General features: G+C 40.6%; 1 protein-coding gene across 4 annotated transcripts in view; it reads right to left on the reverse strand.

Moving 5' to 3' along the window:
• The window catches only part of CAP2 (cyclase associated actin cytoskeleton regulatory protein 2), a 147,102-nt gene that overhangs the window by 46,705 nt on the left and 76,659 nt on the right, over positions 1–23,738 (reverse strand). For 3 of the 4 annotated variants that reach the window (XM_021712657.1, XM_008058670.2, XM_008058669.2), the window contains 2 exons: positions 3,760–3,903; positions 3,340–3,425 (listed from right to left, as the gene is read on the reverse strand). In XM_021712657.1, the coding sequence (XP_021568332.1) occupies positions 3,340–3,425; positions 3,760–3,903 (230 nt within the window). The remainder of the gene's footprint in view (positions 1–3,339; positions 3,426–3,759; positions 3,904–23,738) is intronic. The other variant, XM_021712658.1, reaches the window with a different exon arrangement.

Raw genomic sequence — 23,738 nt, forward strand, 5'->3', positions numbered from 1 at the left:
GTCACAGGTGACTGCGACACAGAGAAGGCACTGCAGGCTTGGGTACACCCATTCATGAGTGCAGCATGCTGTGGAGTATGCTGCTTTCATTGGGTTTCCAGTGCAAGGGTGACTTGGGATTGTCTGACTGCTCCTAGAAGGGAAATGAATGAATCCATATCTCTAGCTGCATTTCTCAGGCTTATTGTAGTCTTCAGGGGTTCCACTGAGCTTAGCTGTCTTTGGTGGTGCCAGAAGCATATTTTCTACATAGCAGCTGATGTTGAGGGGCAAATACTTTGTAAGTGTACAAAAATGCAGAAAAGCCTAATCCTCTTGGCTATGCTAATACCTGGGAAGAACCAACACACACCCATGGCTCCAACATATATTCAAGTGGGGATAGGGAGAAGGACAGGAACTGATGAACTGAGATACAATGCAAAACGGTCTCCAAGGGTGATATGCAAAAAAGACAGAAACCTAGGTAGTGTTTGCGCTGTCCTGAATTGGCATGTAGAGAGGTGGGTGTGTGTCTGTACATTGTGAAAAAAGAAGTCACTATGAGTATATGTTCATGCCAACACACTATATCCAAGTTTTGTAACTTAAACTTGCTCTTTCCTGAAATGTTATTTTTATGTAAGAAGAGCAGATGTCTCACATTCAGATGCCTTTCTCATGAATCCTACACAGTTCTATGGTCTCTAATACAACACAGCGACGTCTGGAGTCATATCACTGGGTGTAATTGCCTCAATATAGTTTTCTGGGTGCCGGAAGTCTGTAGATCACAGACTTAGAACAACTGACTTAACCCAAAGCTCTCTCCAGGTGGGAAGAGACCCTAGGAGGGAAAGAGGAACACCGAGGACCCTGGAATTAGTAGTTCTGCCTGCTAAACCTGTTCTTCCTAAAAGCTACAAGATCTGTTTTGCAGCCGGGCTCGGTGGCTCAGCCTGTAATCCTGCGCCTTTGGGAGGCTGAGGTGAGTGGATTGCCTGAGCCCGCGGGTTTGAGACCCGCCTGGGCAGCGAGACCTCATCTCTACAATAAAAATAAAAAAATTAGCCGGGCATGGTAGTGCACGCCTGTAGTTCCAGCTCCTTGAAAGGCTGAGGCGGAAGGATCGCCGGAGCCCAGCAGGTTGAGGCTGCGGTGGCCGGGAGCGGCCACTGCACTCCAGTCTGGGCGACAGAGTGAGACTCCAACTCAAAAAAAAAAACAAAGATCTGTTTTGCTAACATGGAACAACTAAACTCTGTGAGCTGTGGCTGTTTTTGTTTTTTAAATATAACAGTTTTATTGAGATATAATTCACATCCCATACAACTTACCCACTTAAAGTGTACAATTCAATAGTTTAGCTTAGCAGAGCTGAGCGATCATCACCACGATCAATTTTACATTTTCACTGCCCCTAATAGAAACTCCATACCCATTAGGGGTTGCTCCCCATTTTCCCTAAACTTCCCCAGCCCTAGGCAATTGCTAATCTATTTTCTGTCTCCACTGATTTGCCTATTTTGTAATTTCACATGAATGAAATCATGCAGTAGTATGGTCTTTTGTGTCTGACTTCTTTCACTTAGCACAAGGTTTTCCAGATTCATCCATGTTATTGCCTATATCATCCTTTTAATGGCCAAATAATATTCTACTTGTGGATGTATATACCACATTTTATTTATCCTTCCATCAGCTGATACACATTTGGGTTGGTTCCACCTTTTGGCTATTGTGAATAATGCTGCTGTGAATACTGTGTACGAGCTTTTGGGTGAACATATGTTTTCATTTCTTTTGGACATATATCTAGGATTAGAATTGCTGGTCTTTGGCTGTTTTTTATAGGAAACAATATTGCTATGCATTTCTAAAACTAAGTGGTGAAAGTATGGGTATTCTTTGTAGTGTAATTCTTGACACCCCATCTGTTTCAAACTTGGAAGGTTGTGTAATGCCAGAATGACCCTCATTCTTAAAATTTTTTTATAAAAGTTTATTTACAAACACATGTTCATAGTCATTTCTGATTTTGTTGAGAATTTCTTTGGGGTCAATTGTGACACGACCTTCTTCATTTCTAATTGTGTTTGTTTATTTTATAAATATTTATATAAAATATTTATTTATTTTATAAATATTCTTTTCTATACACTTAATATTTATTAAAACCAAAAATAACCTGAAAAAAAAGAGTGATGCAAATTTTGAATATGTTTATATTGATCAATGACCTGGAACTATAGTAGGTATTTATTTATATAATCTATGTACTTTTTCTATATTCCATGTAAAAATCTGTCTTGTATTGCTGTAAATCCTTTTCTTCTGGTTCTTTCAGGTTTGCATTAGTGAAACAAAGAGATGAATTGGGGCAATAATTCAGATGATTCAGATCCTCAAAATTCCTTCCATCTGAAGATTTTGGGTCAATGAGTGAGACATCCCTAGAAGCCCCTGCATTTGCTGACCGAAGATCACTTTTGTTGCTTCCACCTAAAGGCTCAGAGGGAGATACACTCTTGAATACAGATCCAGAAGGGGATAGAACCTTGTTGCCCTTATTTTTGTTCCATTCCTTTCCTTCATTCTTTTCTTTAGTTATTAGGTATCAGTCGCATCACATTTAGCCAGCTGTTTACAGGGCAAGGCATGGGAGGGAAATCCCATGACACCCCTTAAATAGTTTAGGAGACACTTTCCTATATACTTTCTCATGTCCATTCATGGCTATTTCTTCTCTGGCATGTTTCCATTTGGCCCTGTTTTCTATTCTAACCCCAGTTTAAGTCTCTCTAGGATATAACATTTGTGTTGTAGAAAACAAGGTTCTTTCACACTGGTTCTCTAGGCACAGTTCCTTGGTTTGGACTCAGCGGTACTTTCAGCAGCTCTCTGAACGGCTGCTGTTTCTATTGTTGTATCTCTGTCCAGTCAATTATATTTAATCTTTACTCAATCTCTGATTTCCCCCTCAGTGGCCTGGCTTATTGTCTCATTTCATTTCTGTTCTTGATTTGTACTTCATTTCCTAATTCCTCCTCACTTCAATCACTTACCCACCAACTCTACTTTGAACAATGTAAAAGTTCTGTGATTCTACAGGGCTGGTCCATCACAAAGCTCTCTCATATTGTGGGAGTACAAAAGATAGTGACGTGTACAAGTAGGGGAGGAGTCCATTCTTTACAACTGAGGCAGGCTTTCTAAAATACATATATTTCATTTTCCTTTAATGTTTTTAATCTACTAGTGTAGAGCCTTGGAAAGAGATCAGTAACTCTATTTCGTTTTAGGAACAAATGTCTAATGAGGGATCAATTAAAAATTTGGTCAGTAAAAGAAGGTACATACCTGTGTTTGTAGTCCTTTAAGACCCTGTTAGTATAAAAGGTGGCAGCATCATTCATCTCCTTGACATAAGGACCAGGTTTGGGGGACTGAGAAAACAGGACCATCACCCAAGCATAGAAGGAAAAAAAAATAGGATAAGAAAGAAAATGCCTTAAAGAAGAAGAAAAGCAATGGAGATGTGGACTCGAAAGTGGGGGACTAATTTTGCTTTGTAACAAAGATTGGTAAAACACTTTCCACATCTCAGAACAGAAAGCACTACACTTTAAACAGTAAGAAAAAGCTGATGCATGCAACCTAGAGGGAATCTTCCTTTAGTGCATCAGACTGTGGACAAAGGAACGTGAAGGTTCGCCTATGCATTCTCTTAAATACCCCGAAAAAGTGATGAGGTGAAGGGGCGACATTGCCTTGACTCACCACAGCTATCCAGCCAAGAGCAGGGATGCTTTCGCTGACGGCCGAAAGATGATTAAACATGTTACTCCCTCGGTTTCTCTCTCTGAAAGTTTGGATTTCCTGAATCTTTTCTGATATGGGTTTCAGAAATGCAGCCACGTCATTCTGTAAGCAGTCAAACAAGAAGGTCTGTTACTAGACAGATTAGAAGCATTGCATCTCTATCCATGTGGGCCCAAATAGCAGTATTCAGGACTTGCCGTTTGTCCAGGAGCCTAAAAAAACATATAATCATCTTTCAGAAGAGATGGATTTGTTCTCTGCTGTGGTAATACTGCATATTTATTATCTGAAGTATGAGAACTGGAGATTTTTTAACATTATTAATGTTGTCTCTGAAGACATGGAAAAAAACAGCAGTTGATACAGCCTTAATTTTGGAAACTCCTGCATGGAACACAGTGAAATTGAATGTGGATCCATTATATTTTCAAATGGAATACATAGAGCACACACTTCACTAACACAGGTATAGAGCTGGGGTGAGTGAGAGGTTAGTAAAATGATGTCTTTCTTTATTCTCATGGGAGAATGATGTGGGAAAGGGTACTTGGTTTTGCCACAGTGACCATAACCGTGTGAAAAAGTAGAAATCTTTCTTTCACTGAGGCTCTTTTAAGAAAATGTGATGGCTTACGTGACCTTAGTCTGGTTTGGCTTTTTACATTGTACTTTTAGCCTATGACTACTGGTACACTCACTTCAGACTAAACCAACAACTGACTTCTCTAGTCATAAAAAAATGACTTTCCAAATGATGTGAACTGCTTTAGGAAGTATCACAGAGATAGTTACTCCAGAACACCACAGTTGCTTGCTTTACTTATTTATTTACTTACTCACAGTTGATTTAAACATCTCCTCATTCATCCCTTAGTATTTTTTGATTTCTTTAGGGGTTGAAGAAACAGATACTCGGTTGTTTATCTGATTTTTGTGTGTGTGTGCTCCAAAGAAATGGCAAAGTTCTATACTTTAGCTTTGTGAAAGTAGTTGAAGAGCTTTTAGCAGTATTTTACTAAATCTTGTTTGCTGCAGGTAAAATAGAAAAACTCCTTACAGCTCTTTAATTTCTTTTTTTTTTTTCTTTTTGAGTTGGAGTCTCACTCTGTCGCCCAGACTGGAGTGCAGTGGCCCCTCCCGGCCACTGCAGCCTCGACCTGCTGGGCTCTGGCGATCCTCCCGCCTCAGCCTTCCGAGTAGCTGGAATTACAGGCATGCGCTACCACGCCTGGCTGATTTTTTGATTTATTGTAGAGATGAGGTCTCGCTGCCCAGGCGGGTCTCGAACCCGCGGGCTCAGGCAATCCACTCACCTCAGCCTCCCAAAGGCGCGGGATTACAGCTCTTTAATTTCTTTAACCAAGACTTCAGAGCAATGGTTCCCAGAGTTGACTACACATTAGAACCACCCGGAGAACCACCCAGAGAGCTTTAAAAATCACTGAGGCCTGGATTCCACTCCCAGAGATTCTGGTTTAACTGGTCTGGGGGTGGTCTGGGTCAGAATCAGGACTAGAAAAGCTCCCCAGGTGACTTTAATCACTGCTACAGTGGTGACTTCACTCCCCAAAGAACAGGCCTTTAGGTCAGGAAAAACAAACCATTAGGGAAGAAATTATGTACAGCTGTGGTACCTTCCAGACTTTACCTCTCCTTCTAAGCCCCTATATATTCCTTCCCCCAAAAGAAATACAGTATTTAAGAGCTTTGGAATTAGAATGGCCATGGTTTTCAAGTCTCGGCTTTGCCACTGACTATCTATGGGGACTTGAGCAAATTATTTAATCTCATCCTTGTTTCCTCATCTATAAATCAGAGATAGTAATACTGACAACCTATAGGCTACAGGAGGTACTATACGTTAAACTTCTGGCACATGAAAGGTAAACAATACATGGAAGTAGTTATTATTTTTATTATTGTTTTAGAGACAGGGCCTTGCTCAGTCACCCAGGCTGGAGTGCAGTGGCACAATCATTATTATCATTCTCTGATGCAATTAACTCATACCAGAGGTTAAAAAGGATGCTGACCCCTGGAATACATAATATTCATTTGTTTCCAATAAAAATGCATTTAAAATAAGAAAGGTTCCAAATAAGCAAGGTAAGGTAACAGGATTTTAGGAATACAGGAGTCTAAATCGGGTCACCTAGTTTAGCTTTTTGACAGATCCAATTGAATAAGTCCCAATTAGTATTTTTAAAAACTACGAAAATAGATTAGAACAGTATAGAAAATATCAGAGGACATTCATACGTAGTAAGGGTAGGTATTCAGTTCTGTGTGTGTGTGTGTGTGTGTGTGTGTGTGTGTGTGTGTGTATTGGGCTGCAAAGTAAAATGTATTTCTTTCTTTCTTTTTGAGTTGGAGTCTCACTCTGTTGCCCAGACTGGAGTGCAGTGGCATGCTCCTGGCCACAGCAGCCTCGACCTGCTGGGCTCCGGCGATCCTTCCGCCTCAGCCTTCCAAGTAGTCAGAATTACAGGTGCCCAGCTAATTTTTGATTTATTGAGAGACGAGGTCTCGCTAGGTTGCCAAGGTGGGTCTCAAACCTGCGAGCTCAGGCAATCTACTCGCCTCGGCCTCCCAAAGTGCTGGGAATACAGGCAGAGCCACTGAGCCTGGCGTAAAATGTATTTCTTACAATGAACCTTGGTCAATAAGTTTGAGAAACATGCTCAAATCCAATTATCCTATTTTACATATGGGGATATAAGCTCAGGGAAGTCAAGATCAGCTAGCAGGGGTAAGTTAGTGGAGCTGGAACTAGAAGCTAGGTCTTTGGGGAGGTCCGGAGATAATTCTCTATATTGGGCACTGAGAAAAATATAGCTAGTTCTCTACACATAGGTTTCTTCTCTGCCCACAAGACTAGAGAAAGGTATCGTGAAGAGATTAAGAGCTCAGGTTCTGGAATGAGAACTGCTTAGATTCATGTCCTTGCGCCACAGTATACTAAGGTTCTTGGATTTTATACGAATTACCAAACTTGTCTAAGATTCTATTGTCCCATCTGTAAACTAGGGTTGAGAATAGTACTCACTTCACAGGGATGTTATAAGGAGTAAATAAGAGAACATATCCGAGCATGGTGGGTACTCAATAGGTGGTTGGAGATCTTCAAGGTACTTGCCAGTTAAAAAGTTTCTGGTTGACCAGATTCACTGATTGGCTCTTTCCTTATGGGACAGCAATTTCCTGACTGAGATAGACAGATGAACAGAGGTACATTGTTGCTTGGGGGAAACAAAATTATAGGGAAGGAAAGTAAATTGTTCTCAAAGTTCTCGGTGAACTTTTTAATTTTTCCATATCAAAGGAGGAGAAAAACAAAAAAGTCTGCTGCAGAAGCTAGCTAGTTCTTGTAGAAAATCCATGAATATCTTCTTGCCTTCTCTCGTTTGCTTTTGATCATTACAAAGCAAAGGACTTACAGATTTGGCATGAAGACCCTGAATCAGGGTTGTTAAGCTGAAGTCCCAACTTCTAGTACCTCAGAATGCAACCCTATTTGGAGATAGGGTCTTTAAAGAGGTAATTAAATTAAAATTAGGTTATTAAGGTGGTTATAAACCACCCAATTATTACTGGTTTTTATAAGAAGGGGAAATTTGGACATAGATATGCACAGAGAGAAGAAGATGAGGAGGACCAGGGAGAAGAGGCCATCTGCAAGCCAAGGAGAGAGACCTCAGAAGAAAGCACCTCTGCCAACACTTTGTCCTGGACTTCTAGCCTCCAGAACCGTGAGAAAATAAATTGCTGTTGCATAAACCACTCAGTCTGTGGTTCTTTCTTATGGCAGCTCTAGCAAACTAATACTGAGGTCTAATGGCAGTTCAGGAAAAGCAAATAAACGCCCTCATCTCCCCCCCCCCAAACCCTCAACAATAAAACAAATAAAAGAGGGCTAAACACTCCTGGCCCCAGCTATTCCATGTTTGTTTGTTTGTTAATGGCCACCAAAAGTCAGTTTTAAATACCCTCCCTGGAATTTCATTCTTTAGAAAGCAAACATTTCCCCCTTCAAGGGATTTTTTTCCGCCCAAATTTAGCACCTGATAAAAGGTGTGGTACTGATTTTTCTAGAAGGCAGCTAATTTTAAATTATGGTAGACCTACTAAAAAGTATCCTAATTTTCTCCAACAATTTGCTAGGCCATAATATTTTTGAAGCAATGACATTTTTTGAGAAAGGCCAGAACATTTAAATTGTTGGTGATACCTGGCCCACTGCCCCAAGGGGAAAAATAACCAGAAACTGTGTATTTACAATGTTAGAGAGATTTATTAAGGCTATCTTTGTTTATCCCTAACTTCCCAAGAACAAACTCTAAAGTCTGAGGAGACAGAGTATTCTGGAAGATATTTTATGTTGGTTATCTGATGAAAGCATCGTAAAAATTGAGAACGTTTTCTTTTGCTTTAGTTTGGCAATTGCGTGAAACATTGTCATTATTTAAAAAAAGCAGCAATGCTGAGAGAACTAAGTACAACAGCTATTTGCACAACTCTAATAAACAGTATGGCTTTTATTCTGTGCCAATAGATTTCTTCTGTACTTTCAAGTAGCCTTATCTTCACCAGTTCATCCTGAACTTTCACAGCTGGAATCAAAAATAGAAGAGAACATTAGAGTGATGGTGTGATTTCCATCAAAGCTTATTGTGTGGGATGCCAGATGAAAGGCCAAAACGGTGCTATTAGTTAGAGGTACTTCCACCTGTTTAAGTATTAAGCATATATTAGGCATATTCAATCAATACAGGCTGACTTGCACTGATGTCAATTAAAATTACATAAGGGCTTTCCACTAAAGGAGGAGATAATTTAAGAGGCATCCTGGGTGGTTTTTTTAAATGGAGTTCATTGGTGGTAGCTCTTAAGAAATTTCTAGCAGCTAGTGTGCTTTGGAATGACTTTAAATTGACCAGTTTTACATAGGTTGCACTCTAATTTTTTTTTTTCACTCAGGCTCTTTTATTATGAGATGTTTCTCTGAAAAAAAGTAACTTCTCAAAGTACAAGTGAAGATGAGCTGAATATCTTCCCTTCCCTTCCCTGGGTTTCTGTGTCTTTTACAGAAGGTGAAATGGCCAAAACAGAGGAGATGCAAGAGCAAACTGCAGTTTTTCAGCAAACGACTCCAAAAGATATCTTAACTGGATGGGACTGTACTTTGGAGAATATTTTAGGACTCCATGTCTTTATGACCCTAACTTCTGCTTTAAAGTTGAAGTATTGAGTCCAATTATCAGCTTCATCTCAGTTTAGCTCCAGAAGTAGTTGAACTGTTTTGCAGAAAGTAAAATGAAAGAGTTTTATCAGCAGGCTTTGTAGAAACTTTACCCAAAAAGGAAAACCAAATTCCCACTTATGCTGTTTTGTAAGAGATGGACAAACTCTGGGAGTTTGACCTCAAAGATGTGTCATTGAGTAAAACAAAATAGGCCAGTTATTTCTGGAATCTAGAGTTCTCATGTAGTTCTGTATCAGGTAGAAAATAATTCAATCATTACTTCTTTTTCTGGTTATAAAATTAATAAATGCTCTTTGTGAAACACTGGAGAATGCAGATGGGAAAACATAAGTGAACAATAAGCATTCTTAATTCTACCACATGAAGAAAAGCACTGCTAAAAATTGGTGTTCATTTTTTCCTATAAATAAAATTATTGGAGATATTTTCAAACATAAAATAATTACTTTTTGGACAATGACTAGTCAAACCATAAAGAAAGATTCAAATAATCAAATTCAAGCAGTTCAATTAAAACAAGCAAGCACACAAAATTCCATCAGTATGTTCCTGGCAAGTACTGTGAGAGCGCTAACATTTTGGAAAGAATGTTTTCAAGGTAAATATGACAAATGCATTACCATTACAACTCAAACAAACTTAACAGCGTTAAAGTAAAACTTTTTTTTTTTTTTGAGTTGGAGTCTCACTCTGTTGCCCAGACTGGAGTGCAGTGGCCACTTCCAGCCACCGCAGCCTCCACCTGCTGGGCTCCGGCGATCCTTCCGCCTCAGCCTTCCAAGTAGCTGGAACTACAGGCACGTGCTTCCATGCCCGGCTAGTTTTTGATTTATTGTAGAGCCGAGGTCTCACCAAGTTGCCCGGGCGGGTCTTGAACCCGCGGGCTCACGCAATCCTCTTGCCTCGGCCTCCCAAAGTGCTGGGATTACAGGCTGAGCCACCAAGCCTGGCCTAAAGTAAAACTTTTAAAGAGAGTTGGATCCCCTCTACAGTTATAAGTTTTAAGAAAGCTCATATCAAGTTGTACTTAGCAAACCATACTACCAAACCATACTATCAATCATTGTTACTTTGGCTTATTTGTTTTTGTGCAGTTTTACCAGTTGATTCCAAGTGGATGCATATGTGCATGTATGTGTGAGTGGATAGCCCAGAAACATATGAAAAGATATACATAAAAGTATTGACACAGAACATTAATTTAATTTTATTGGCTTATTCATATATTCTACATTTTTAAATATGTACATACATTTACCCTGCAATTAAGGGAAAAGCTTTAAAGCATATTAACCGGTTATTCACGTTCAAAAGTAGAAAAAAATTTCATATAGGTGCTATTAAATTTGCATATATTAAAAAAATTAAGCCTCCTTCCAATCAGAGAAGTAGCTTTTCAGAATAAATTATTCAGTTGAAGAAGGATAAAGTTTTCTCAAGCAAAGGTTATCCAAATTAGCAACAGTGTTTGCCTCTAAAAATATATTATTTGAACATGTTCTAATAATTGAAGCAAATGTTTTCACCATTTTAAGGCAGGTGTAAACTTTTTAAAATATCAGAGATGCTAAGTTGAGTTAATATTTGCTTTGGTGAAATTGTAGATATTTCCTTAAGCTAATTTTCCTTCATGTCCTTTTTTAAAATTTTTTAAAGAAAGTAGGACTTATTGAGAGGACAGAAAATCTCCCACAGTGGGAGGGGACCCGAAGGGGTTGCCCTTCTTCGTGTTCTTCATGTTGATATATAAACATTTTTTATTGTTCAGGAACATTTTGGAGGTTTTTGAATGCACCTCTTAGAAATACTTCGAAAACACTTGTACATTTAAGACAACTTGACAATTTAAAGCATTTGCAAAACTGCCACAAAAGGCAATCTAAATAAATAAAACATACTGAACACCACAAATGTACGTGATACCATGATAGCTGCCGTTATATTGCATCAGGGGAAATTTCTTGGAAAATATTTTTATGTCAAGACTTTACATTTCACATATATACCTTGTTTTAGGTTTGCTAAACTCTCTTAAAATACACTCAAAAACCCTTTTTTACTTATATTCCTTATATATTTGGTTATTTTCCTTAAAAGTCATTCTTCAAAAGTAAAAACCTGGTGGCTTGATCTTCCAGGGCAATGAGGATAGTTGCATTGTCTCAATACCTCAGGGAGCAGCTTTTAACGTGCATAAACTACTACTTAAATTTTTAATGCAAACCTTTCCATAACCTCATTAGCACATGTTTTCCAGTAATAGTTTTTGTTTTTAAAACAAACTATCTGACATACAGAAAAGTATAGAAAATAATGACAGGCTCCCATTTATATGAAATATAATTTAATTTTTCATGAGGGCCTAGATCATTACTGTGATGCCCATTTATTGACATAGAACTATTTAGATAAGACCTCAGGGGTGACACTGAAGTTTGACGTCAAATGTTCTATTTTTCTCATAAAGGTAGAACAGTGCACTTGCAGTTGCAAACTGGGCATTTTTAATGTTGTCTTTTCTGTAAAAGTGTTCAGCAAATTGACAGGCTAGAGAATATTCCCTGGAATCTTTTTCATACCCTACAGATAATAATATACATTGCCACATCAATATATTTTAACTGATCAGAATCATTCAAAGACTTATCTAGGATTTTGGGGCCACTGACACGATGAAAAATAGTTCACACTTACTATTCCTTGTCTTTGCTACTGTTTGTAGGTGTGAACCCTATGTCTCATCCTTTCTAGATTTTGTGTTACAGTATTTGGGGGAGTGCTTACTCTCAAACTTACAATTTATTCATCAGAACAGGAACACAGTCCTACTGACATGTCATGTGGGCCACAATTTTCTCTATACTCTCAGTTTTTGACTTTTCAATTGCAAGATTCCAGCCCAGTCAACTGTATTTATTGGACCATTGTCTTTTCCCTGAATAAGTGACCTATGGTAGAGGGATGGTAGGTCTGTGATACAAAAAGTCAAGTTCAACAGAAATCTAAACTTTTAACACATTAACACAGTGACCCACAATAGTTTGTGTCCTTATAATATATCTTATCTTGAATCTTGCTGCAACAATGTGGGTCAGAAGGTGATAAAAACAAAATGACAAACAAAAAAACCCTTAGCATTAACAGCCTCCTCAGGTTGAGATTTACAGTTTTCATTACAGATGTTCTGATAAATACTTACATTGCTAGTGTAAAAAGGTAACAGTCCAGTCAGGGAAAACATATCTGTCCCATTCATGCATTGGTGTTCAGGCTAACAAATGAATACAGGCTATAGATGAAGCTCTAGTGCATTTCCCCTGAATAATGGGACTTGACAAAATAGGTTCCTGGAAAATACTGGGTTCATGGCAGGGGCATGGATTAGCTGGATTATTTAAGATCCAGGAAGGAAGTAGTAGATCAATAATGGGCAACGACCAAGACATACAAAATCACTGCAGAGAGAAACCAGAAGTTTTCTGGGGGAAGATTAAGCTGAAAATCAAAGCTTAATCTAGTTATCCACAATAAGCATAAGAGAGCAGACCAGGTGGCTGAGAAGAATCTCGTTTTGCATTTCTCTCTTGTTTCAGCTTATCCTACTGGTTTAGCTGAGAAGATATCAACTCTTACCCTATCTTGGAGGTACCATCTGGCTTCTGACAGTGAAGAATTTTATAATCACCTATAATTTTCCTTTATGAGATTCAGCACATTAAAGCTGAAGAGTAGTAGGTCTCACTTGTACTTAAACCCTGAGGGACTTTGCTAACAATCCCTAGGGACAGAAATTGGAGAAAACACCAAAACCATTCAAATTCACTAGCTTCATAAAATCTAAGACAATAGGCAGGGATCAGGAATAGATTTGCTGAAACAGTAACAACAAAAGAATTCTTCTGAACTGCCTTTCATTGTTTATACTAACAACACTGGATGAACATTGACTATCTGTCAAATACCATTTGATTAGTTTTCACCTGTTGTGTCTACTTTCTGATGATAGATCTCAGTTTAAACTATCAAAGCCATCAATTGCAAGATTCCAGCCCAGTCAACTGTATTTATTGGACCATTGTCTTTTCCCTGAATAAGTGACCTATGGTAGAGGGATGGCCAGATCTTTTCTCTGATAATCATTTATGCAAAACAGCTGAGATGACATAATCTATAGTTTCGGTTCAACTCAGTAGATGCAATTTTTTTTTGAGTCAGGGTCTCACTCTATCATCCAGGTTGGAGTGCAGTGGCATGATCATGGATCATGGCTCACTGCAGCCTCAACCTCCTGGGCTCAGACGATCCTTTGGCCCCAGCCTTCTGAGGAGCTGGGACTACAGGTGAATGCCATCACCAACCTTGGCTAATTTTTTTATTTTTTATAAAGACAAGGTCTTGCTGTGTTGCCTAGTCTGGTCTCAAACTCCTGGGCTCAAAGCAATCCTCCCGCCTCAGACTCCCAAAATGCTAGGATTACAGGTGTGAGCCATCATGCACCACACCTGAACATGGAGATGAAAAGAATCTTAATAACTACCCTGTGAGTTTTAAGACAGCCCACAGGGTGATGAGCCATTACTGTACTGAGCCACTGATACTTAGCTGCAATCATCCTTAATCAGAAATCTGCCTTCTCTCTAAAGGTTAGCATAATCTTTATAAGATTCCATTGTTTTTCCTAAGAGCAGTGCATCTAACAGAGCACCAGCCCCAGTTTGGTGACCAGCGCAACACAAACAGGGCTTCCTGGTCAACAGAGTTTGAGGGGAATTCTGCAATGGCACTCCCTGTTTGGTAACTCACAATTCACTTCAGAATACTAAATGAGGCACTAAAGAAACCTATTCCATTTTGCTTAACCTGAGGTTTCTCAAGCTTTCTGGCCCGTGAAACCTTAAGCTTTGCCCACAGTTTTCTAAGGAACTGGTATTCTGTGGAACAGATCCAGAAAAATGCTGCTATAAGACACCTGTCTGGGTTTCACAGAGATCTGCTAGGCAGCTCACTGTGTAGTCATTTGTCCTCTTTCTCTCCAGTTATGCTTCCTTATTACCATGGAGATGCTTTCAAGGGCATCTAATGGAGGTAAAGCAGTCTCTTCTCTCTCACCTCCAACACACTCACACATACATGCATATGCACGTGCAGAGGTTGTTTTCAGGAGCTATAACCATCTCTGGGCAGGCTGTTGGCACAGCCTCCTCCACTGCACTGGAATTCTATCCTCTGTTGTGGTTTTTTTCTGCCAGTCATTTGTTGGCCAGCCCAGCCCCCACTACGAACCACTCCCACCATTGGCAGTTACAGTCTTTTTCCTCTCCTTTTTCCATATTTTCTTGGCTTTCTTTTGCTGCTTCTCTCAGGCATCTAACCCTGTGTGTGAAAAGGCAGACTTTTTAGAAAAAAAAGTCACTGAATTGCAGTCTTCTTTCCTTCAGCAGAGCAAACTGATGGTCAATGACCTTTGGCTTTAGTTTTTGGGTCTTGAGATGGGATGCTTCTTTGTAACAAAATGGAGATAACTATGTTCACTATACAGTTATTTTATCAACTGTTGGTTCATTTGTTTCTCCATTTATTCAAGAAATATATATTGGTGCCTTTTGTGTGCCAGGGCTGGTCTAGATGCTAGGACGCAGCAGTAAATAATACAGATGGCACATTATATCTTTCTCTCAAGTGGAGAGGGAGATGTATTAGTCAGGATTCTCCAGAGTAACAGAACCAATAGGCTGTGTTTATTATAAGGAATTGGCTCATGTGACTACGGTGGCTGACAAGTCCCAAGGTCTGCAATCTTGCTCGCTGGAGACTCAGAAGATCCAATGGTGTAATTCCTTCCAGTGTGAAGATGGGGAGGCTCAAGAATCAGGAAGAGCCAATGATGTTTCAATTTGAGTCTGAAGGCCAGAAACAAAACAAAACAAAACAAAACAAGACAAAACAAAACAAAAAAACAAAACACCCAATGTCCCAGCTTGAAGGCTGTCAGTAAGAATTCTCTCCTACTCGGGAGGGGGAGAATCAGCCTTTTTGTTCTGTTCAGGCCTCCGACAGACTGGATGAGGCCCACACACATTAGGGAGGGCAATCTGTTTTACTCAGTCTCTAATTCAAATGTTATCTCTTCTAGAAACACTCTCAGAAACACACCTGGGATAATATTTGACCAAATATCTGGACACCCTGTGGTACAGTCAGGTTGACACATGAAACTAATCATCACAGGGGAGACAGACAAAGAACAATAATTATAATAAATAACCAAATTTTATAGTATGTTCAGTGTCAAAAGCCACTGGGTTAAAAGGTAGAATAGAATGAGGAGGATCAGAAATATACATGAAGGGTGGGTTACAATTTAAAACAGAATGGCTAGTGCAGGTCTCATTGGGACAGAAGGTGACATTTAAATAAATATTTGGAAGTAGTGCTACCCATGTAGACAACTGGGGGAAGGGCTTCCCAGACATAGGAAATCACCGTTGCGAAGATCCCAAGGCTGGAATGTGTCTCTGATGTTCAAGGAATAGCTGGCAGACCAATGTAGCTGGAATGGAGAAAGTGAGGGCAAAGGGCTGGCATTCAAGGTCTGAGAGGAAATGGCAGGGCATAAGGGTACTGATCACATAGGTTGTTGAAAGGGCTTTGGCTTTTATCCTGAATGAACGGGAGCTCACCACAGAGTTCTGAGCAAAGGAGTGACATGATGTGGCTCTTCTTTTCTAAGAATTGCTCTGGCTGCTGTATGGAGAATAGGTTATTGAGGATGATGGATAAATGCAGAGCCAGTATTGCTATGGCAATAACTCGGATGAGACATGAGGTAGTTAGGGCCAGGGTGAATGTAGTAGAGATTGTGAGAAGTAGATTCCAGACTGGAAGTGGGGTGTCAGAGCAAATGAAGAGTCAAAAATAATTCCTTGGCTTCTGACCTAAGCAACTAGAAGGATGGTGCCATCATCAACTGAGAAGAGAAAGGGCAGAAGGGGCAGGTCTTAGCAAAAAGATCAGGTGCTCTGGATTTAGAAACCTTTTGGGCTACCCTTAACCAAGCTTCCCTGCAGTACAGCTGTTGATGTCCTTGTTTTTCTTCCCCCTCAGCTCAGTCCCTTTCTGGTCTTCATTCTTCAGTTTGCTTTTGCTTGGGAGCATCTTCTCATATTTCCAACCCAGTACACGCAATGCATCAATGTGCTGTACACCCCTGTATTCACGACAGTTCAGATACAGTTAGGTGCAACAACACAATGTATAAAATGTTCCTCACCTACGAGGATGGTGCTTTTGGCCCTCCATCAGACAGGGGTGAGCTCTGTGTTGTTTCTCTCCTGAGGATGACTTGTGCTGAGTCATCCACTCTGACCAACAGCAAAAGTTTGTGAGACAGCCAGCCTGGATTATGGGTATAGTCTGTGGTTGGCGGTAAAATTATTTTTGTTAATTTCCCAGGTCAATTACTCATTATATCCGGAAACTAGCTGGTCTGTAGAGAGAAAAACCTTTGGAATGGCTTCATCTACCATATTTTAACACACTGAGAGAGAGTAGATAGAGGTGCACTACTTAAAATGGTTGATTTGCATTATGTGAGTAAATGCTGGTGGTCTAGCTTGCATTTTTATACTAAACACAGTGCTTGCCACGTAACAGGTGAATGAATGAACAAACGAATGAATACACAAACTAATGTTGAAGTGATATATAAAAATGAAGCTTCTGAGAAGTCAGATGTGATCTGGACAGCAGATATAAAATGTACTATTTAAAGATGACAATAGTCTATCTTGTCTTGAAACTTATTTTTTTAATCTATACATGAACAAAATGATCAGATATTTTCTTTTATATCCTTCTCCTCTGTTTTCCTTCATAAATATTTATTTTCTGCCTGATATCCACTAACTCTGACCTCATCATGTTTTCTTGTTCTTTTTATCTGTTAAATGTTTATTGAGCACATACTAGGTGCCAGGCATAGTCTAGGAACTTTCTCATTTGAGTGAGAAAAAAAGGACTTCCTTGTGAGATTTACATGCAGCAAACAAACAGAGAATAAACAGCAAACACATTAAATATATCAGACTATGGAAAAAAGGAGTGAAGCAGTACAGAGGGGTCAGAGGTGCCAGGGAGTTTTTATTAATGTAAAAAGGCTTATCTGAGAATATTTGGCTGACTAAAATATTTGACTGAACATTTGGTTGAAGCCGTTTGATCCAGCCAGCCTGTCACATGCTAGCAGCTGATCAAAACGGAGCATGGAACATCAATGAGGAGAAATCAGGAAGTGGACAGGGATAAAAGCTGCTTTTGCCCCCAACTAGCTGACCTGAATTCAGCTGCGCATAGGCTAGCGTTCACTTTCAATTCCAGACACGCTGGACGTTGGCACGCAGTGCAGGATAATATGCTTGCTGCTGATTTGCATCACAGAATAAAATCTGCCAGCTGCAGTCTCAAGTAACCACTTGATCCCTCTGGTGTCTTACCAATCTTATTTTTCTCCTTTAGTTACCTTGCCTCAGCTCTGGGTCTTCCTGACCTCCAACTCATAGACTTACTTTATTAAACAGACTTAATGTATTGGGTTTTTTTTTTTAGTGGCCCCAAAATACAAAATCAAAATACCAATACATGCACACTACCGATAACAAACATCATAAGAAGTTGGTAAATTCGTAGGGAGGAAAAATATACAGCCATTTTCCATTGTTGGTTTTTGATTTCTCTGAATTTCTAAGATGTACCTTTCCAGCATCACATAACAGAGCTGCAAGGCACAAAATACAGTTCCTGCAAAGGAAAAGGCCAATAAGGTCAAATCCTTTCCTTCCTTCTGGCACATTAAGTGCTCCTTCCAGAATAAACATAGGGACAGGCTAGGGCCAAGAACCGCTGAGCTGAGCAGGCAATAAGATTTATTTGGTCCTTATCAGCAGGCCATTCTAGGAAGCCCACAAAATCTGCAAGAGCCTCTAGGATGAGTATCATCTGACGATCACATTGGGGGAAGGGAGGAAATGAACATTTATTGACTGCCTACTACAAATCAGGCACTGTACTTTATATCCTATATATCATGTAAATACCACAAAACCTTGGAAAGGTTGGCATTATTATTTCTGTTTTATAAATTAGCGAACAAGGCCAAGAAATCCTTAGTAACTTACCCAAGATCATCTGGCTAGAACTGGGATTGGACCCAGATATATCTGACTTTCAAAGCTTATACCCTTAGGCATAACAACAAAAGTACTGGCTTTGGAGTACAAAATATCTGGGTTTAAACCACGTTTCACACTAGTCCGAGTTCCGGTATTCTCCTATAAAATGAATAATGCTCACCCATAAGATGATTATGTAGATAATATGCACATAATGTCTGACACATAACGGAGGCCTAAAAGTGGTAGCTGTTATTATTATTGTAATTGTTCAAGCAATTTCACTGGTCTCAGATGCTGAAGAAAAAGTATGTCACTGACAGCTGGACAAAATGGAATTGCTGCTCTGTTAAATGTCATAGTTGATAAAAGAACGGAGAACACAGTGCCCACGACACACAGTCAGAAGGACAGGCTCACCATGCCAGCCCCCTTGAAGAGTGGATGCTAGGTCATCTCTTTTTCAGAATCTCAGACAACTTAGTTACGTGTCCCTGGAACATACTAGATGTGGAAGAGCACAGATGGGGAACCCTGACAATCTCTGGAGCACTGGGGGACAGTCCTTGGAAAAGGCTGCTTACACTTAGCACAAGGGTATTGGAAGAAACCCAGGACCAGAAACTTAACTTTCTGAGCTACGAGGGTAATAACACCGAGTTTCTAGAAGCTCAAGGCAGAAAAGAGAGCAAAAAGGAACAGATTTGGTAGTACTTGTCCATCCATTCTCTAGGTAGAGCCAAAATATCAGAAGTGATACAGTTATGGCAAATGGGACTGTCTTTTAAGGAGACTGAAAAGCAGAGACTAAAATAGCTTAAAGAAGTGATGTCACTGAGAGCACTGGGGTGGAATGGAGGGGCTCAGGTTCCTCTGGTATACCCAGTGGAGCTAAAGGCATAGGCTGGAGAGTCTGTTCGCATGGGGAAGAGACATGTTGGCAGAAGGGCAGAGCTTACAGCTGACATCCAGCCAAAGGGCACCAGGGCAGCTACACCAGCTGTTAAGGTACTGCAGCACGGTGTCATGATTGGCAAACAGCCACTTTCCAAGCCCTCTGGGCACCCCCTGCTGCGTTGAACCCCTCCAGAACCCCTGGAGATCCCCGTAGTCCAGTCACAGGGTGATGTGTAGCCTAGCAGGAGGCCTCTAGGATCCCACTCCAGGACTGCAATTCTGCTAATTCTGAATGGACCCATGGAGAACCTTAGGGCTACAATCTAAAACTCAGCCCAGGAGAGCTATTGATAATGGCAGGAGCATCTAGTTTAGTAATTTATACCCTATCCAATTTAATGATCGATTTAAAAATCACAAGTATTTTATAACACTCCTTCTTCTAGAAATTCACAGATAACAAATTATATAAACACAGCGTTTTACAGAATTAATATGGTGCCTAATTGTAAAATAAAGGAGAAATAACAGGAAAGTAACTTCAGTATGCAAGTGCTTGGCCACAACGATGCTTGGAAGAAGTGAAATAGTCTCAAATCTGCAACTGCACATAGAATTATGGGGAAAGAGACAGCCACTGATGTGGGCTGACACAGGTGAGTATGTTAGCAACAAGAAGCCTTTCGGAGATATTTAGAGATATGATTTTCTGAAATGGCAAATAACATATGGTAAAGTTCAGAACAAAATAGTGTCATCTTCCCTCAATTTACACTGTAGTTCTATTCCAGGGCAATTCAGGGTATATTAAAACTGTACAAAATTACTATGCATATTTATATGGAACATGGAATGGAATTAGGTTCCAAGCTCAGATGATTCCAAACAGTTTTTTCACCTACATGAGTACCTAGTAGGATATGGAAATTCTATGTGTTGCTGGGCTTCTGGTATCTGTGACCACTGCTCACCAAATGCCAGGAGCATCTGATAACCAAAAAAGACCCTCAGAAACTTCCAAAGTACCCTTTTGGAGAGTGGCAACGCCTGTGGAGAGCCCTAAATCTGGCTAAGTAAATGAAACCACTATCATGATTGACCTACTGGATTGCGAACTCCAGGAGGACAGGTTATTTTGCTCACTGCAGTTTTCCCAGTCTGTAGTCCAGGATCTGGTAAATCAGAATCTCAGCTAATGTTTTTTAAATGAGAGAATGAATGCAAAGTCCTAGCAAAGGGCAAGGCAACATATTTCAAGGAGGTAATCTCAGCAGTCTGGCAGAGACATGTGTGGAAGATTCTAGTAAAAGCTGAACTTGCCAGTGGTGGTAGGTGACACTGAGTGATGCCAACTGTGGGACATTCAGTCATTCAATACCCATTCAGGCACCATGTGGGACCCTGAGGACTTAACACTGTCACCTGTTGAAAACAGTACTGAATAGTAGTTACTGCATTGTTGATTTTCTTTGAAGGCAATTTCTCTTGTGGCTCACTGTGGTCATCTGATTTATGCATTTTAGAATGAACATTAATTTCTAGTCTTTCTGGTGGAGGTGTTTCCCTGTGTTTGTAGGAGTGAGCACAGGCAAAAGATGTGTGTCAACTGCTAGTGGTAGAATGTCCTGTTGGCTACAGAGCCCTCTGGCATAGGGGGCAGCACAATGGAGTTTCCACACACAATGGACATCAGAGTCAATCTTGGGTTTTGGTCTTGACTCTGCCCCTACTAACAGAGAGAGTAATATCCACCTCATGGAATAGATTTGAAGCAAGTGCTTCAAGATCATGAAACCCTTAGACGTTTAGAGCAGCAGACCCCAATCTTTTTGGCAGATAATTTTTCGAAAGACCAGGGGGTGAGGGAGGGATGGTTTTGGGATGATTCAAGTGCATTACATTTATTGTGCACTTTATTTCTATTAGTATTACGTGGTAATATATAATGAAATAATTATACCACTCACCATAATGCAGAATCAGTGGGAGCCCTGAGCTTGTTTTCCTGCAACTAGATGGTCTCACATGGGGGTTTTGGGAGAGTTGCCCAGGCTTGTCTTGAACTCCTGGGCTCAGGCAATCTTCCCAACTCGGACCCCAAAAGTGTGGGAATTACAGGTGTGAGCCATCATGCCTGGTCCCTGCAAGAGTTTTGAGCAGAACAGTGGCCTGATGGGAAGTTTAGAGTGACCAACCTGGCAGGGAGGAGGGAGTCAGAGGAAGGGGCAGGGGGACAGCACCAAGTCAGAGCAGACATCAGTCAGAGGTGTTTCTTGGGGGCTGGATAAGGGGCCATTGTGAAGGGGATGGGGAGACAGGGGCAGATGTGGGAGGCAGGTAGAGGCAGAGCTTACCACGAGCATGAGGATGACTTCTGTTTTTTTTCTGCGGTGTCTTCAGCACCACTCACGTAGTAGGCACTCAGGAATTAAGGGCTAAGCTAATGAGTGAAGTGAGTATGAAAAGTGATGGCAGAGGGGAATGTGAAGGATAATTTCGAGGTTCCTTGTTTGGTGGCTGCTATTTAAAATGGTAACTGCCTCCTGTCAAGGTCATCAAAGAAAACCGCAGGGCTCCAAGAGCAGATCAGACATGGCCGGGCCCTCCGGTTTGGCTCAGTCTGAAAGCAGGGGTGACATCGAGAATATGCTGCACAAGGATTTCCAGATATCCTGGCATATCTACAGAATGAGGACAAGAAAACATTTTTAGATCCCTAGACTTTTTTTTTTTTTTTTTTGAGTCAAGGTCTCTGTTATCCAGGCTAGAGTGCAGTGGCACAATCATGGCTCACTGCAGCCTCGACCTCCTAGGCTCAGGCAATCCTCCTGCCTCAGTCTCCCAAGTAGGCTGTGTCACCACAATTGACTAATTTTTTAATTTGTTTGTAGAGACAAGGTCAGACTGGTCTTGAACCCCTAGGCTCAAGCAATCCTCCTGCTTCGGCTTCCCAAAGTGCTGGGATTACAGGCATGAGCCACTGTACTGGCTGATCCCTAGCCTTTACTGATTTCTTCGATGGTATTTTGAGGCTGATTTCTACACTTGATCTTAGTCAAAGGACCGAGAAGTAATTGAGGCTGACTTCTAAAAAGCACTCTTGCTCTTTTTATGGTATTTTGGCCATGCCTAAATATCGCCAGTTATTCATCTAGATTTTTCCCTTGAGAAAACTTAAATTCAGCTTAAATTATCAACAGTCACAATGTTCTGGAGTTCTACTTTCTATTACTTTGTAGGATTTTTAAATTTCCTTTTTTTTAAGAGATGGAGGTCTGACTCTGTTGCTCAGGCTGAACTCAAGCTCCTGGGTCCAAGAGATTTTCCTGCCTCAGTTTTCCAAGTAGCTGGGATTTGGGAAGATGCATGCCACCACGCCTGACTTATTTCACTGGTTTTTAGAACACATTTGGCCACCAACATAGGCGACTATTGTATATGAAGGACTTTAGGTTTCCAGAATCAGTATGCTAAATGTTGCTGCTTCACCCCTTGAGAGTTCTGGTGCTGTGGATTGTGGGGTACAGCACTCTTGACAGGGTGTCCTTCCACTCATTCCTACCTCATCCCTCCCGCTCCTTAGAAGCCTCGACCAAGTGGTGGCCTGGCAGAGCCTGCTGTGGGGATGTAGTTTAAGGGCTACTTGTGCCGAAGGCTCTTAGGCTTCTCTGGTTTCCTGACAATGAAGGGAAAGCCATTGAAATAGGGAATGGGAGGCAAGCCCGGGAAGACCTGGTTGGCATTTAGATTTTCCTTTGAAAATGCATATACTTTGTGGAAAACCTCTTCAATCATTACTAGCCCCTCTAGTTATCAGATAACTCTTTCCCAGGGTCAGTGGAAACCAGCCCAGAGTAATAAGGGGCTGACAAGATAGGAGGATGAGTGGGTGGGAGGTGGGGGCTGGCATGACAGGAAAGGGTGCTGTTCAGGAGGGTGAGGCCCAAGGTCACCCTTCCCATTGTTCCTGCCTTGTCCTAGACTTGATCCTCAGAATCAGCTCTCTTGCTACCGTGGGCCAGGGTGTCCCTGGTTAACAAGGCTGGCTTGGGGAAAGTTGGGTGGCACCAGTAACCAGAGGCTTGTGCTCCAGGCTGGGAAAAGCCAAGTTGATCACTGCAGGTCCCTGGCCAGCTCCGTAATGAAACATCCGCAGGCTCTGATCTCTCCATCTGTACATGGAGTATAATATTACTACCTTTGTGCTCTAGTGTGACATTGTGAAAATTAACTAACAGGTGATAAGGGAATTTTGAGATTCTTGAATTAAGAGGTCCCTCATAAATATTCACATAAAACACCATCAGTACTTATACCATTTATATTAGGACTGGAAAAACAAAAAACAAAACAAGACAAAAAACCCAGAGGACTGGGAATTGACATATTTTACTCTTTCTGTGATTCTACTTATCTCAAATTCTCTCTCCCTGGAAGGTCCCAACTTCACAAAACAGATATTGTCCTGTCTATATTGGCTCTCTCACTGTGAGCAGAGAAATCTGATAATAGTGTGTAAGTCTTGCATTTTGGATTCATTTAAGAGAATCATCATATTATACCTATAAAGAGTGATTTTATTTTTATTATTATTTTTTTAAGAATGATTT

This window comes from Carlito syrichta, unplaced genomic scaffold, assembly GCF_000164805.1.
Source record: "Carlito syrichta isolate Samal-C Ts95f unplaced genomic scaffold, Tarsius_syrichta-2.0.1 Scaffold303572, whole genome shotgun sequence".
Classification (NCBI taxonomy): Eukaryota; Metazoa; Chordata; class Mammalia; order Primates; family Tarsiidae; genus Carlito; species Carlito syrichta.